The 14,179-nt window shown below is 49.1% G+C and overlaps 4 protein-coding genes across 4 annotated transcripts; 3 read left to right on the plus strand and 1 right to left on the minus strand.

Annotated features, from left to right (window-relative positions):
* Positions 1-9: 9 nt before the first annotated feature.
* On the plus strand, positions 10-1,035 carry N7471_007884 (uncharacterized protein; the record flags this gene model as incomplete). The annotated part of the gene is made up of 1 exon (XM_057280603.1): positions 10-1,035. One exon carries the CDS (start codon positions 10-12, stop codon positions 1,033-1,035), a length of 1,026 nt encoding a protein of 341 aa, XP_057134863.1.
* A 164-nt stretch (positions 1,036-1,199) lies between these two features.
* On the minus strand, positions 1,200-2,362 carry N7471_007885 (putative glutamine-serine rich protein MS8). Its single transcript, XM_057280604.1, has 3 exons — positions 2,176-2,362; positions 1,632-2,050; positions 1,200-1,553 (listed from the first exon to the last, which is right to left on the minus strand). Exons 1-3 carry the CDS (start codon positions 2,305-2,307, stop codon positions 1,433-1,435), a joined length of 672 nt encoding a protein of 223 aa, XP_057134864.1. The 5' UTR covers positions 2,308-2,362; the 3' UTR covers positions 1,200-1,432.
* A 2,903-nt stretch (positions 2,363-5,265) lies between these two features.
* Positions 5,266-6,900, plus strand: N7471_007886 (sugar transporter family protein; the record flags this gene model as incomplete). The annotated part of the gene is made up of 3 exons (XM_057280605.1): positions 5,266-5,442; positions 5,511-6,185; positions 6,247-6,900. 3 exons carry the CDS (start codon positions 5,266-5,268, stop codon positions 6,898-6,900), a joined length of 1,506 nt encoding a protein of 501 aa, XP_057134865.1.
* A 1,579-nt stretch (positions 6,901-8,479) lies between these two features.
* N7471_007887 (GPI inositol-deacylase) lies at positions 8,480-11,966 on the plus strand (the record flags this gene model as incomplete). The annotated part of the gene is made up of 3 exons (XM_057280606.1): positions 8,480-9,019; positions 9,080-11,670; positions 11,738-11,966. 3 exons carry the CDS (start codon positions 8,480-8,482, stop codon positions 11,964-11,966), a joined length of 3,360 nt encoding a protein of 1,119 aa, XP_057134866.1.
* Positions 11,967-14,179: the final 2,213 nt, after the last annotated feature.

The raw sequence follows: 14,179 nt of genomic DNA on the forward strand, positions 1-14,179 counted from the left end.
ATATTCCTAATGGCCAGACCACAACCTCAGCATTGGGTACACAATCTCTCAAACCCACAGCAATGGCGCCATTTATTTCGCGCTACGCTGCGCGAATGTACCTACCTACCTGACCCCATCGCTCGCAACTACATGAAAGACCATATCATCTCCCGATATCGTGCTGTTTCCTCCCGTTCCCCAAAGGCTGGTCCTCAGGCGGTTCACGCGGCAAGAAATGCGTTGTCGGTTCTGCGGCGAGCAAATGAAGGCTATTCACGTCCTCTTGAGAAGGTGTTGTTACTGTCGTACGGTCGCACTGGGAGACGGCGGCATGAGCTGCTGGCAAAGATTTTAACGCCGGAAATCCCCAATGATTCTTTGGCCCTCAAAGAACTACTCTCCCGGCCTGCAGATTTCAGTGATGGCTGGGTACCCTCAGCTATCGTGAAGAGCCTCGCAACCTCTCAAATGCAGAACAAAGTGGTCACAGCAGTCCGCATCAGGCCGCTGATCAAACAATTGGAACCCCCGATCCCCAAGCAAGACAGCTGGGGCAAAGAACCGGCCCAATGTCGGAAGAAAAACATTCGGAGGCAATGGTACAACAATACATTGAACAGTCTCCTTCCACCATTACCAGAGAAGGATCTCCAGACGCTGGAGGGACTCATTTCGGGGACTGTGCCATGGGAACCTATCAAAAGGAGAAATTCAAAGCCCCAGATTTCCCAGGCCAAGTCTGGTGGTGAGCTCTTTAGGTTGCTGGCCAGGGGCCCTGAGAAGGGTACCACCTTCGCCGAATATGCCAATGGTCGGCCACATACAATTACAGTCAGGTTAATGCGTCGTCAATGGAGACGTCTGTCTGCTCTTGTTCCACGACAGTACTGGAACCCGATATCACAAAAGTGGCGCTTTTTGTGGGATTCACCAAAGGAAGTCCCCCGGCTGTCCTTCGATCTGGACAGTAGCATCGATCCAGAGACCCTTTTCAAAAAGTCGTTAATTCAGGCGAAGGAAGACGAGGCTGAGAGGCATCAACCCTCTCAATAATAAAATATTAACCAATGTAATAATACACGATTTGGAATCCACTCATGGCCCTAGTCATTCCTATGTTCAAACCTCGGAATGCACCGTGAACTGAAACAAAGGGCTATTCATCGGGCATAAATGCAGGCTAACAAGCACTCCAGGAATTCTTACCAACGAAGGAATAGTTGCATGATTTAATAATTCAACTTTGTTGATGAGCTTTCATCTCATTAAGAATACAAATGCATATGATAAACGTAACGCGTAAAGGTCATCAAGTGGCCCAAGAGGAGAAGCCCAAACGGGCCAAATGATACTGCAACAGAAAAAGCAGCAGAGAAAAAGGCAGGGTATACAAAATGTGAAGGGCAAAACAAGTCACCGTAACCAATCACACCAAAAGAAGCGAAACCAACTAGTCGCTATCAGAGGACGAGCTGGAGCTGGAGCTGCTAGAGCTCTTCTTCTTGTGCTTCTTATCCTTCTTATCCTTCTTATGCTTCTTGTCTTTCTTTGGCTTCTTGTGTTCCTTTCCACTATACCAGAGTATCAACAGTCAGTCTCATCTCAACCCAAAGGACCAAAACAAAGGATAGCGCAAGGGCAAGACTCACAGCTTATTAGTTGCCATATTCATACCAACAGCACCCAAAACCGCACCGCCCGCAGTACCAAGCAAGCCGTGGCCAAGCTTATTGCCCATGAACCCACCAGCCGCGCCACCAAGCAGCGTCGACCCGAGGCCCCTGTCGCCCTCCGGTCCTACAGCACCAGGCTGTCCTTGCTGGTGTGGGGGTGCGCCGCCGTAGTATGCAGAGCTCTCGCCGCCGCCACTTTGCGGGTACTGCTGTTGCTGGGGAGGGTAGGGCGAGTGGCCGCGATCCTGGGGAGGTTGTCCGTATCCAGGACTGCCTTGGGGAGGGTACTGGCCCTGCTGGTGCTGTGGGGCGTATGTCTGGTAGCCCTGGCCGCCTTGTTGATCGTAAGGTCCTGGATGTTGGCCGTACTGGGGCTGACCATAAGCCTGCTGGCCCTGTAGCGCGGGGAAAGTTAGTTATGTATGCCCGCGGTACGAGTACGAGAGGATAATTAGAGTTTGAGCGCTGTGCGACTCGGTTCTGTGCAACGGAATGTCATGTGCTTCGTGTATAAACTCACCTCTGGTGGGTAATAGCCTTGCTGCGGTTGAGGGGAGTGGCCCTGCTGAGGGGGGTAATGTCCTTGGCCTTGCTGGTCATAGTAACCGGCACCACCGCCGTATTGATTCTGCGGGGGTCCACCGTACGACATGTTGGTATCGGGGGTATAACGGGAGGTTGTTGGGTAAGTGTTAGGTAGGATGATAGGTATAGATATTTGGATGAACTGGACAGGAAGGTGAGATCTGGGGATGACCTAACAATAAATACACGGCATCAGCGGGGCTCGCGGGGCTGAGCGGGAAATTGAGCACCGCCTCTCAGGGGGTTTCCAGATCGACACAGCCTCCTTGCCATCTTAGAATGTGGCTTAACCTTTATTCAGCTGAACTAGGTAACCAATGAGTATGTCTTTATCTGTTTGATTGTGGGCCTTTATAGCATTTGGCATTCGGCATATGTCCAAGGCAGTCAACGCCAAGACTGTCGCCCCGCAGTTGACAGGCTTCTGCAAGGAACCGAGGAGCATTCCTCATTTGATAGATATTTATAGATCAGAGAGATTTGAGTGGCGATAATCAGGCATTACATATATCCAGTTCATTATCCATTCATTTTGGTCTTTCGACTTGATGGCTTCCATGCTAATCAAAAAAAGTCCACTGCCTTGATGTGTTAACTGCTTGGTGTTCAGTACTATGGACTTGATATTGAAGCAATAATGCTATAACTTTTTCCAGTTAACTTGTTCTTCAACCAGCATGGAGAGGAGCTGAGTATTCACACCTGTCAGGTAATCAGGTCGATGGTTCTTGGCAAATGAGAACGGATTTGGACCACTATTCATCCAATAGAACAGCACAATAACCCTGATCAAGTAAAAACGATCGAAGGCTCGAAAGAATAGTTCCAACACGTAGCAGTCTTAACAAATCCAACCCAACTTGTTGATTTTGCATCTAAAAGGTTGACACTAGGCTCAAGATTTTCTCCATGATATCTAGAATGCTCAATATATAACTGGTTGCTCTGGTACTCCTCTGAGATAAGCTTGATAAAACGGCCCGCTTACCAGTGACTTTGGAGAAGACATCCATGGATGGATGAACAGCGTGATTGACAGCCAGGGCGATAATTTTCAGCTCTACGAACGTAGTTTCCGTGCGAGCTATCCGCATTCTTCGGAGCAGCTTTCACGAAGAGGTTTGCAGGTTTGCGGTCTGGCAAAGTCATACCAGAATTGTTAGCAGAACCAAAAATCAGGATATTGGCTTGCAATCATATAAGTAAAGAACAAGTACTCTCTATCTGAGGTCAATTTCTTGACCAGGAATACCGTGTAAGGGCGTATTAGGTTGGAGGCCAGAGCATCTAGCGAATTTAGATCCGTCTCTCGATATTTCGATTAATTAATACTGAACTTCTTTCATGTCGCTGGTTATGCCCCAGATCCTGTCAAAGTGGAGAATGGGTCCACCAAATTTGCTACACTAATTTACTAGGCTACATAACCTACCTCGCTGCCATAAAGAGCCTCTAGTTCTCAGGACACACCCAAGAGAAAATTGAGCAGTGTTATCTGCTTTGTAATTCTTCCTCGTGTCGCTACATAATAAGTTAAGATCGACAACCGCCGCCGAGCGGTACAAAGTATATCAACGACTTGCCCATTTAGCCGTATACTTCCGAGAAGTGGAGACCCTCATGGATATATAATATCCGAGAGAAAAAAGGACACCAATAGCAAAGTAAGCAAAGTAAACGCAAAGCCAAGGATTCAGCCCAATCTACATAGGAAGTACATGCAAGGTACATAGCCAAGCATGTGAATCCGATCGCGGTGATAAAAAGCTTTCTTGCCAATAACATGGCATTTATATTGGCGCTGCAGCCAAGAACCAGCTTTCGATACCTCGGATCTTGTCGTAAGTTTAGAATGAGGAAGTGATATACGTGGTAACTAGTAGAAGAGAAGTAAAAGAGAACTCTATATCCCGTTCACGGGTACTTCCACGGTTAACATGTTCGGCTCCTCTCCGAGCATGGCCACGCACTGTCCCCCCTCTAATGCTTGGCAGTCTACTATCCACCTGGGAAAAAGTCTTACTTCAGAGAAGCCATGCCAAGCAACTTGGAACTACGGGCCGCTGTATCATTCAAAGGCTAATATGCGAGTCTGCAATATATCATGAGCAGCTAGCATCATATACTAGATGGTTTTCTGGTAGTCGGGTGAAATTCTAAAGTCGTATATGCAGTATGTGAGTTTTCCTGGTTTAAGCACATCAAACCGGTGATTTGTAGAATCACCGATAAAACCTTGACCGAGGATTACCGGCCTATCACGGCGGTCTGGCTTGACAGGAAGTCCCAAAGATAAAAGATGGCTATTGTGGGGACAACTTCTCCATTTTTCCCCTCCATTTTCAACTCCACAGAAAATCCGGAGTATGTCTTCGGGTCGAAACATGTCAAACATGAGCTTACTTGCCTACATTACAGCTGGTAGATGCAGTCATCCGCTGAACCCGAAAGCACATATCGGAAGAGAATGCAAAATTCTCGGAAATTTTTAATGAAAACCAATATAGAAGAAAGACAAAGAATTCCATAAAACAATTCACGAAAGAAATACTGAACTTACATGCAGTGCCTTGCATCAACCGGCATCCACAGAAACACCGTGCCATTCCGGAGTGGAAACTTTTTTTCTAACTTTTTCCCCACGGGGACTCTTGTTATCTGGGCCATACCCCATAGGTGTACCATGATCGGCTGAGCTTAGATCGCCCTCATTCGTGCCCGTCCCCGACTCCTGATTGCTGACTCGCATGGCAAGCGAATAGGATCACGTCTTATCCCTGCATTCGGCGGGACCACCCACGTCGGTGGTCATTCGTTTGATTCCTTTCGGTCCTCGGGATATGTCCACTAGATTCGGTAGCCGTAGAGGAGGGGGAAGAGTGAGGGTTCCTGCGCGGTATTTAAAGCTGCGCTGGACCCCCCTTGTTTTGACTTATGATCTATCTTATTTCTCTTCCTTCGGACTTTGCGCCAGGATCTGGCTTTTTCTCTCCAATTCACGGGTGCTCCAAAATTCTCAGCAGTTATGGATGAGGCAAAGCCTCAGTATGCGGCGACACCTTCGCCGGATGTCGAGGAGCATATGAGTGTCGGCCGCTATATCTCCACTCGTATTTCCTCTCTGGTGCCTCCGATGAACCCAGCGCCAAACCCCTTCAAGGCCCTAACACTGCTAAACCGGACTCAGTGGCTTAATTTCTCGGTATGTCAATCTCCCCATAGGGCTGACGGGCAAGAAAGAAAGACTTGGCTAACCAACCTAACCCTAAGGTCGCGTTTCTAGGCTGGTCTTGGGATTCGTTCGACTTCTTCACCGTCTCACTTACTACCTCTTCGCTTGCCAAATCATTCGATAAATCAGTAACCGACATCACATGGGGAATCACCCTAGTGCTGATGCTGCGATCCGTCGGTGCCATCACCTTCGGAATCGCCTCCGATCGATGGGGCCGTAAATGGCCTTTCATTGTCAACCAGCTGCTCTTCGTGGTCCTCGAGCTCGGCGCTGGTTTCTGCCAAACTTATAAACAGTTCCTGGCTTGTCGCGCCTTGTTTGGAATTGCCATGGGTGGCTTGTATGGTAATGCGGCTGCTACCGCGCTGGAGGATTGTCCGCCTGAGGCCCGCGGTATCATTTCAGGACTCTTGCAGCAAGGTTACGCTTTTGGATATCTGCTAGCCACGGCTTTCGCTAGAGGCCTTGTCGATACTACCCCGGAAGGCTGGCGGCCACTGTTCTGGTTTGCGGCTGGTCCGCCAGTCTTGATTATTATCTTCCGGTTGTTCCTAGGTGAAACCGAGACTTTCCGTCGTCGGCAGGAAGCGCGGCAGGAAGTGCGCGGAGGTGTTGCGGCGTCGTTCATGTCAGAAGGGAAGGTTGCACTGCAGCGACATTGGATGATGCTCATATACCTGGTTCTGCTTATGTCTGGGTTTAATTTCATGGTATGTGCTTATGTGCATTACTTGCTATTTGAGTAACAGAAGAAGCTAACATGAAGACTAGTCGCACGGATCTCAGGATCTGTACCCGACAATGCTGCAGAACCAGTTCAACTTCTCAAAGAACGCAGTCACCGTCACACAAGTTGTCGCCAACCTAGGCGCTTTATCAGGTGGCGTAATATGCGGCTGGGCCAGTCAGATCTTCGGTCGTCGGTTCTCTATCATCGTCATCTCCATCGTCGGCGGCGCCCTGCTCTACCCCTACACATTTGTCCAGAACAAGAATGTCATTGCCGCGGCCTATTTTGAGCAATTTATGGTCCAGGGCGCATGGGGTGTAATCCCCATCCACCTGATGGAACTATCTCCAGGACCTATCCGCACTTTCGCCGTCGGCACCGCTTATCAACTTGGAAACTTGGTCTCCTCTGCTAGCTCGACCATTGAATCAACTATCGGTGAACGCTTCCCGCTGCCTCCAACTAAACAAGCCCCCCACCGCTACGAGTACGGCAAGGTCATCTGCATCTTCATGGGCTGTGTCTTTGCCTATGTTATTTTGATTACACTTGCTGGACCAGAGCGTTTGGGTCGCAATTTCGATGCTGAGCATGATGCGGACCTTCAGGAGGTTGCTGCTCACCGTGGTCTCAACGCCAAGGAGGAGGACTTTGGGGAAGATCCTGAGAAGGCTAGAACTTCGATTGTGCCGTAGACCTGCTAAAGCTTTTAAGAGTTGGTGTGGTATTTGGTGTCCGCGCGATGACTGATGTTTGTTTGTATTTCAGGACCTTGCAGTGACTTGGGATTTTTGTTTGGGAGAATGTGGAAGGAACATCTAGAATGAAATAATTGGACAAGACAATACATTGGTCTCCAATGGCTCGCTTTGTTTATCTCGCTCACTTTGGGTTGTAGACTGACATCAGCAGTGCGCTTCCCGAGGTCTCTCTCGTGTTTGTGTTTGGGTGTCCTGGGAGTAGATCGGCAGAATGTTAGCCGGTATCACTCAACGGATGTGATGCACATTAGCAGATGATCTGTCACACCGAGGATCCGAATCTACTTAATTTGTAGTGCTCCTCCTGGCGCACAAGCCAGTCTTAGAGTTGAAGGATATCTTCATTTCCTTGGGTTTGACTGTGAAGTATAAAGGAATCAGTAGTACCCACCTCTAGTAGATGTGATGAGTGATCATGATGAACTGTAGGATTCTCGGTGGAATCTAGTCAGGAGGACAGGACTAGGCACACAGAACAAAAGCACAGTAAGCGTGAGACCTAGGAGGCTCTTTATACTACAGGGATTCATTCAGCCTAAAACCCCCGCACTTGTACTCCGTACACTATCTACAAATAGGATTTGAACTAAATCAAATTATAATAAAAAAGAGTAGACTTGGATAAAAAAAAATAGTGGTAGTTATGGACTAATTGGGTGGTTATACTATATATATTGGATATGACTGTGATGCTACTCCGTATACTACCTTAGTATAGCGTTGTTAGAGGCCGTCACGTCATTGCTCCTGATAATAGAGTCATCTACGGAGCAAAGTGAAGGGTATTTAGGGGTCTACAGGTAGATCTGAACACCCAGCTGGTTTCAAATGTTCCAAGGTTGCATAAGGATGGAATACGATCTCTAATCTCTATGGAAGATGTCATTTATGATAGTAATAAGCACTTGCCTAGCCTTAGTATGTGGCATACGCGTCCTGCAGGAACATCATGATGGGATACACGGTTGCCTGTTGTGGTAGTCCCAATGCGTCTATACATCAGACCTTGAAACTTGCCTATATCTCGATATAATCCCCGTTTATAATCGCTATAAATATAGAATATAATGTGTATCTAGGTAGTTCTCGGCATAGGCTTGTTTTATCGTGGCTTCAAGCCTCCAGGGCTATGTACTAGTCTGTGGTGCCAAGCCTATGATGCCAATTGCGTCGAAAAAAAAAAAAGAAAGAAAGCATCTCGAGCCCGGTGAATATTTTTAAGTCCAAATCCTAAGAGACCAACAGATTAAAAGAATCACTGGAGTTCATAAAACACCTCAACAGGTGTACCCACCAAAAAACCACTTTCAGGGACAGGGCCAGGGACTCTTTTCTCCGCCAAGGCCCAGACAAACCTCCAACCCGCCCCGGCTTCCATTCTTGTCTTCCCCCATTCCCACCCCTTCCTTTCTCCTCGTTCCTTACTCGTTAAGGGTTCTCTTGCGAGGTTTAACCCCCTGCGCCAAGAACCTGTCTGTGTGTGCTGGATGAAGTCCCGGCTCCGCCTTCTCCAATGCACAGACGCTCGTCGGGCTCTCCTGTCGAGGACGAAGATTCCTCGGTCCCCCGAACAGACGATGGCACCGCCATCGACGAGAAAACGCGATCCCAAATAGCTAGGCGCGGCACCAGCTTCGACCTTCGCCGCGACGGCAGCGCGACACCGCGCTCCCGGAACTCGAGTATGTGGCGCACCCCGTCCTCCCAACCTTCCAACGATACCAAACCGATGCCATTGGATTCCCCCCGACTTCCGATGGAATCTCCCTCTCCCGATGGCCGTCGTGCGCGGCAATCCCGCCAACGCAGTCCATGGTCTTGCTCCATTCTGACCGCCTTCACCACCTGCGTTGCTGTCGCGTTCTTGGTCTCTATTCTCAGCTCGTTCACCGGTCGGCAACATGGCGGAGATGGTTGCGGTGTTCCGATGATGAGTCCGACGTTTATTCGTATGTTGGAGTTTGACACCGAACATACTCGCTTTGCAAGCAAATACAACCTCTTCGTTTATCGGGAGGAAGGCGTGGATCCTTACACCCAGGATAACATCGGGGTACGGTGGCCCGGACTCGATGCAATGCGCTTGGATTCTTGTGCTGACTCGTGTGTTTAGTTGAACGGCGTGCCAGTTCTGTTTCTGCCCGGAAATGCTGGAAGCTATCGCCAAGTTCGATCTCTGGCCGCCGAGGCCTCGCGACATTACTACGATGTGGTCAGACACGACGAGAGCCGCCATGCGGCCGGAACACGGAGCTTGGACTTTTTCATGGTGGACTTCAACGAGGATATGGCGGCGTTCCATGGACAAACGCTGTTGGATCAAGCAGAATACGTGAATGAGGCGATCTCATATATTCTATCACTTTACCATGATCCACGACGGACCCGCCGAGATCCAGGGTTACCGGATCCCAGCGCAGTCGTTCTTATCGGACACTCAATGGGCGGAATAGTGGCACGAACGTCTCTGACCATGGCAAACTACCAAGCCAATTCGGTCAATACGATCATCACCATGTCTGCACCTCACGCAAAACCGCCTGTCTCCTTCGATTCTGATATCGTTCACACCTATAAACAAATCAACGACTATTGGCGCGACGCCTATGCGCAGACATGGGCCAACAACAACCCGCTGTGGCATGTCACTCTCATCTCCATCGCGGGTGGTGCGCGTGACACCGTGGTGCCTTCCGACTACGCCAGTATTTCTTCTCTCGTTCCAGAGACACACGGATTTACCGTATTCACCTCTTCTATTCCGGATGTCTGGATTGGCATGGATCATCTGTCGATTACTTGGTGCGACCAGTTCCGCAAGGCTATAATCAAATCCTTGTTCGAGATCGTCGACGCCCGACGCCCTACTCAAACGAAGCCACGGGCAGAACGGATGCGTGTGCTTAAGCGGTGGTACTTGACGGGTCTGGAGCCAGTGGCCGAGCGTACACTGCCCCAGAAGGAAGCAAATACCCTTTTGACACTTGAGGATAACGCAAACACCATTCTTGCCCAGGGTCAACGACTGATCTTGCGCGAACTGGGCCTACAGCATGGTCCGGATGTTCGTCTTTTACCAATCCCTCCCCAGGGCGTTTCTGGCAAAAAGTTCACCCTGCTCACGGACCAATCGCTTGATAAGAATGGCAATATTGAGGTCCTCTTCTGCAGCGTGTTCCCGCTATCCAATGGCCGTTCAACCAACTTCCCGTTGAATTTGGATTTCTCTGGTGGCACTGTGGGCTCAACCCGTTTGGCCTGCAAGAGTGCGGCTGAGGACAGTATTCATTTGCCAGCCTCGACCCGCTCATCGAAACATGCTTACGATCGTACCACGCCGTTCTCGTATCTCCAGTACGACCTGGAGACACTCGCAGAACATCAGTTCGTGGCTGTCGTGGACAAGGCCAATGTACCGACTTCAGGCTTCCTTGTCGCCGAGTTTTCGGACAGCTCGGATGCAGTGATTCGGGCCAAGGTGGGATTGGGAGGACTGCTCAGTGCTGGCCTGAAGATGCGGCTACCTGCAATCCGACCCATGCTCATGGAGGTGAAGATCCCCGCATTGCATTCGAGTCTGCTCGACTACCGGCTGAAGATCACTCGCCATCCTCAGAAGGAGGAGCTGTTCGCTCCATTGCTCCGGCAATCCGTCTCTGACCCTCATGAGTCGAAGTTTTTCGTCAATGTCAATGAGGTCAACGTGAACCTGCACGGCGTGGCGCCGTACATGCCGCCTGCAATTAGCGAGCAGGCCGCTCTCGGTGGCGTATCTTTTCACCTGTGGACGGATCCAACCTCTGACTCGACGGTGGACATCTCCCTCCAAGTTGATCTCACCAGCAGTCTTGGTGAGCTAGTGATGCGGTATCGGACCATCTTCGCGGCGTTCCCACTGCTCGTCGTTGCACTCGTTCTCCGAAAGCAGTTCCAGATCTACGATGAGTCTGGTTACTTTATTCCCTTTACCGACGGTCTTGACCGTGCGCTGCGGTCTTCCTTCCCGCTCCTGCTGGTAGCTATGTCTCTGCTAGCCACCTCTCTGGCCACCTCCAAAGCCCTGCCTCAGACCGACGAAACCCTCCATTGGCGGTCCAACTCGACCGAGACTCCCGTCGACTTCACCAAAAATGATCTCCTGCTTGGCTCACAAGATGCTTTCTTCTGGTTCTTAGTCCCAGTCTTCGGTCTCATCAGCGTTGGCGCCTGCGTCCTTGTCAACTATCTCGCCCTCGTCCTTGTGAACATCTTCTCCTGGGTCTATGGGGTCCTACACAGCAAGTCAGGCTATATCCGACGAGAAGACCGGGGAAACATGCCGATCTTCCACACCCGCACTCCTCGACGACGCATTATCCACACCGCCATCCTTTTGATCCTTGTTTCGACTGTCATTCCCTACCAGTTTGCCTATATGGTCGCCTGCATTGTGCAGCTAGCCACATGTGTGCGGGCACAATGGCACGCCAAGGAAACTAGATCCACCTCGCACCTGAACTTCGACAACTACGGACACTCCATCTTGATTCTGATGTTGTGGATCCTGCCAATCAACGTGCTGGTCCTCCTGGTCTGGGCCCACAATCTCGTCGTGCACTGGTTTATGCCGTTCTCATCCCACCACAACGTCTTATCTATTATGCCCTTCCTCATTCTCGTCGAGACCATGACTAGCGGCGCTATGATACCGCGCATCACGACCAGGTATGTAGAGTGTTATATCTCACAATTCCTAAAAACTCCTAAACTAACATATCAATCTCCGTCTCAGGTTCAGACACGTCACCTCAATGATCTTATTCGTCATCGCTATCTATTCAGCGATCTACGGCGTCTCCTACGCGTATCTCCTGCACCACCTGGCCAACCTCCTCGCAGCCTGGTTCGTCGGGATTTACCTATTCGGCAACAACTTCTCCCCGCGCCGTCTGTGGCGTATCATCGATGGCGATGAGCCCCCATCAGAAACGGGGAGCAGTCACGTTAAGAAGAAGCCATGAAAGCTAATCACGTCTGTTGTTCTTGTTCTTGTTCTTGCTCTGCTTGTTTGATTGTCTTTTTGCCACGGAGTTGCGCCGCGCATATGGGTCTGGAGTTACGAGCGTTTTCACCTTTTTTGTACAGACATCGGGGTTGTCTTTCCCAGCGATTTTACGCATGTCGATGTCCCCATCTTTTCCTGTCTTCGTCCCAATCCTTAACCTTCCCTACTACCACTTGTCACGACACCTAACCCACAAGGTCACGTCTCTCCCAGTGAGAATCATCGGGACCTTGTGGTACTACTCGACGCTCGCAAACCCCCAGACTTCAGACTCCGTTCTCTGGTCTGGCGGGCTGCTATTATGAAGTCTTGTATATATCCCCGGGTGTGCTTTTCTTTTTCTGTTTCTGCTTCGATTTATTGTTCGATCATTATCTGGACATAGATTTGCGGGATTGCGAGGATGAACTGAATCTGCTTGGCGGTTCTGGGCGCGTGGGCAGTTCTGTTTGTGTCTTTGTTCCTGGTTTATAGAGTTGTGCATTCTCACATACTAATTACCCTACCACTTAACTTTTTTTTTCTCTGTAGACTTACTGCTTATATGAAGCTTCATAGCGTTGATCTTGCCATCGACATGTCTCTTTAAATGTCTATGCATGCCAACTCTCAAGAATATTGCAAGATGGGTAGAACATGTACACAGGGAAGGGGGGCTCTTGCATGGAGTACCTATGCACGTCGCACAAACCCGGCCAGCCTCCAAACTATATACACGAGACCGACCCTCCGATAGGCTGTGCCCTCTTACCCCTTTATTTCCCCTGTTTCTTCGAAGTGATAGGCCCATCATCCTAGATCAGCCCCTGCGACTATGTACATATGTGTCAGAGAGAAAGGGAAGGGTCTAAGCGCTATGTCCGGAAAAGGGGGCTTGGATAGCCAGGCATGTGCAAAAAGGGGCTGTGAGAAAAAGAAAAGAGAAAAGAAAAGCGCAAAAAAAGTAAAAATAGCAAGAAACACATGCAAAATAGATTAGAAATGAAAGGATCAGATCTTCGAAATGCAACGAGATCACAACTGCACTATGGAGTACAACCTCCTTACACGGCATCTACCCCGGATTCAAATGGTGGATACCCAGACCAAATGCATGTCTAATACAGTCTGCATCGAGCTACCTCGTCACAAAGGGGTTAGACTAAGTGAGATGAAGATTCGCCTCCGTTCCCCATCAAATAAACAACTGGGGCACCGGGAACAGATGCCATACCGGATCCACTCTACAAAGATCAATATGATATGCCCGGATGCCGGCAGATGACACCTGATATTAGTCTAGCATATTGTAGAACAACCACCGAGGTCGAAGCGGTGTAGATATGATGACCTCGCCTCGACGTAGGTGCCAGGTGCCGGGTGGCGGGAGAATGCCACGGTTAGAGAAAAAAACAAGACGGAAAAGAAACGAGTCCGAATCTGCAAAAATTTCGGGTTCCTTCCAGAAGCAGCCTGTGGTTTTGGTTCGAGAAAAAAAATCGGGAGAAATGATTCGCTCGCGCGGAAATCTCGGATTCCTACGGAGTGGCTGTCTACTATTCGATATAGCCGTATGCGTCGAAAGTTTTTTTTCAATGAGCATTGTTGAACTATCTATGGATGGAAAGTAAGGAACCTGAATCCGAAAAGCCGATTCCCTTTCTGATTTTGTTTTTTTTTTTAGCCTTTTGGTTTCGAAGGATTTGTTTTCGATTTCTTTGGAGTTTGGGATTTTTTTTTATTTTTTTATTTTTTGCCACCCGACTCCTTTCGCGGGGGATAAGGATATGGCTTGCGATAACACCAGGGGGTAACAGTTCTTTTGTTCTAGTTGGTTTACAGCTGATTTTATTATTAGTAACTAGTAATAGTACTACAACGTATAACGGCCAAATTTCTTATTTGGACTAGGCTTACAAGGCTTTTTGTATAAAACACGCGATAAGCGATAAGAGAAATCAAGCGGTGAAAGAAATCTTCGATATCCCGTGGTTGATATTCGTGTTTAATTGGACGTTCATACAAAGAGAATAAGAGAATATATTATAGGAATTATAACTATTGCAGGTGGTTGGGAAGCCTGTTGAATATTAGTTGTACAGGCTTACCAAGCTGGTTTTTATTTCTAGCTGAGTCTATGCTCAGCTCTGACCTACATGTCATCTACATATGTACGGAGTAGTCTCGGAC

Source organism: Penicillium samsonianum (assembly GCF_028829775.1).
Source record: "Penicillium samsonianum strain IBT 33392 chromosome Unknown utg000004l_segment0_segment0, whole genome shotgun sequence".
NCBI lineage: Eukaryota > Fungi > Ascomycota > Eurotiomycetes > Eurotiales > Aspergillaceae > Penicillium > Penicillium samsonianum.

Excerpts from the sequence above, each read along its gene's own strand:
- N7471_007885 (XM_057280604.1), bottom strand. The coding sequence starts at position 2,307 with ATGTCGTACGGTGGACCCCCGCAGAATCAATACGGCGGTGGTGCCGGT. Across the intron at positions 2,051-2,175 it reads AAGGCTATTACCCACCAGAG|GGCCAGCAGGCTTATGGTCA; the intron begins GTGAGTTTATAC and ends CCCGCGCTACAG. Across the intron at positions 1,554-1,631 it reads AATATGGCAACTAATAAGCT|TGGAAAGGAACACAAGAAGC; the intron begins GTGAGTCTTGCC and ends ACTCTGGTATAG.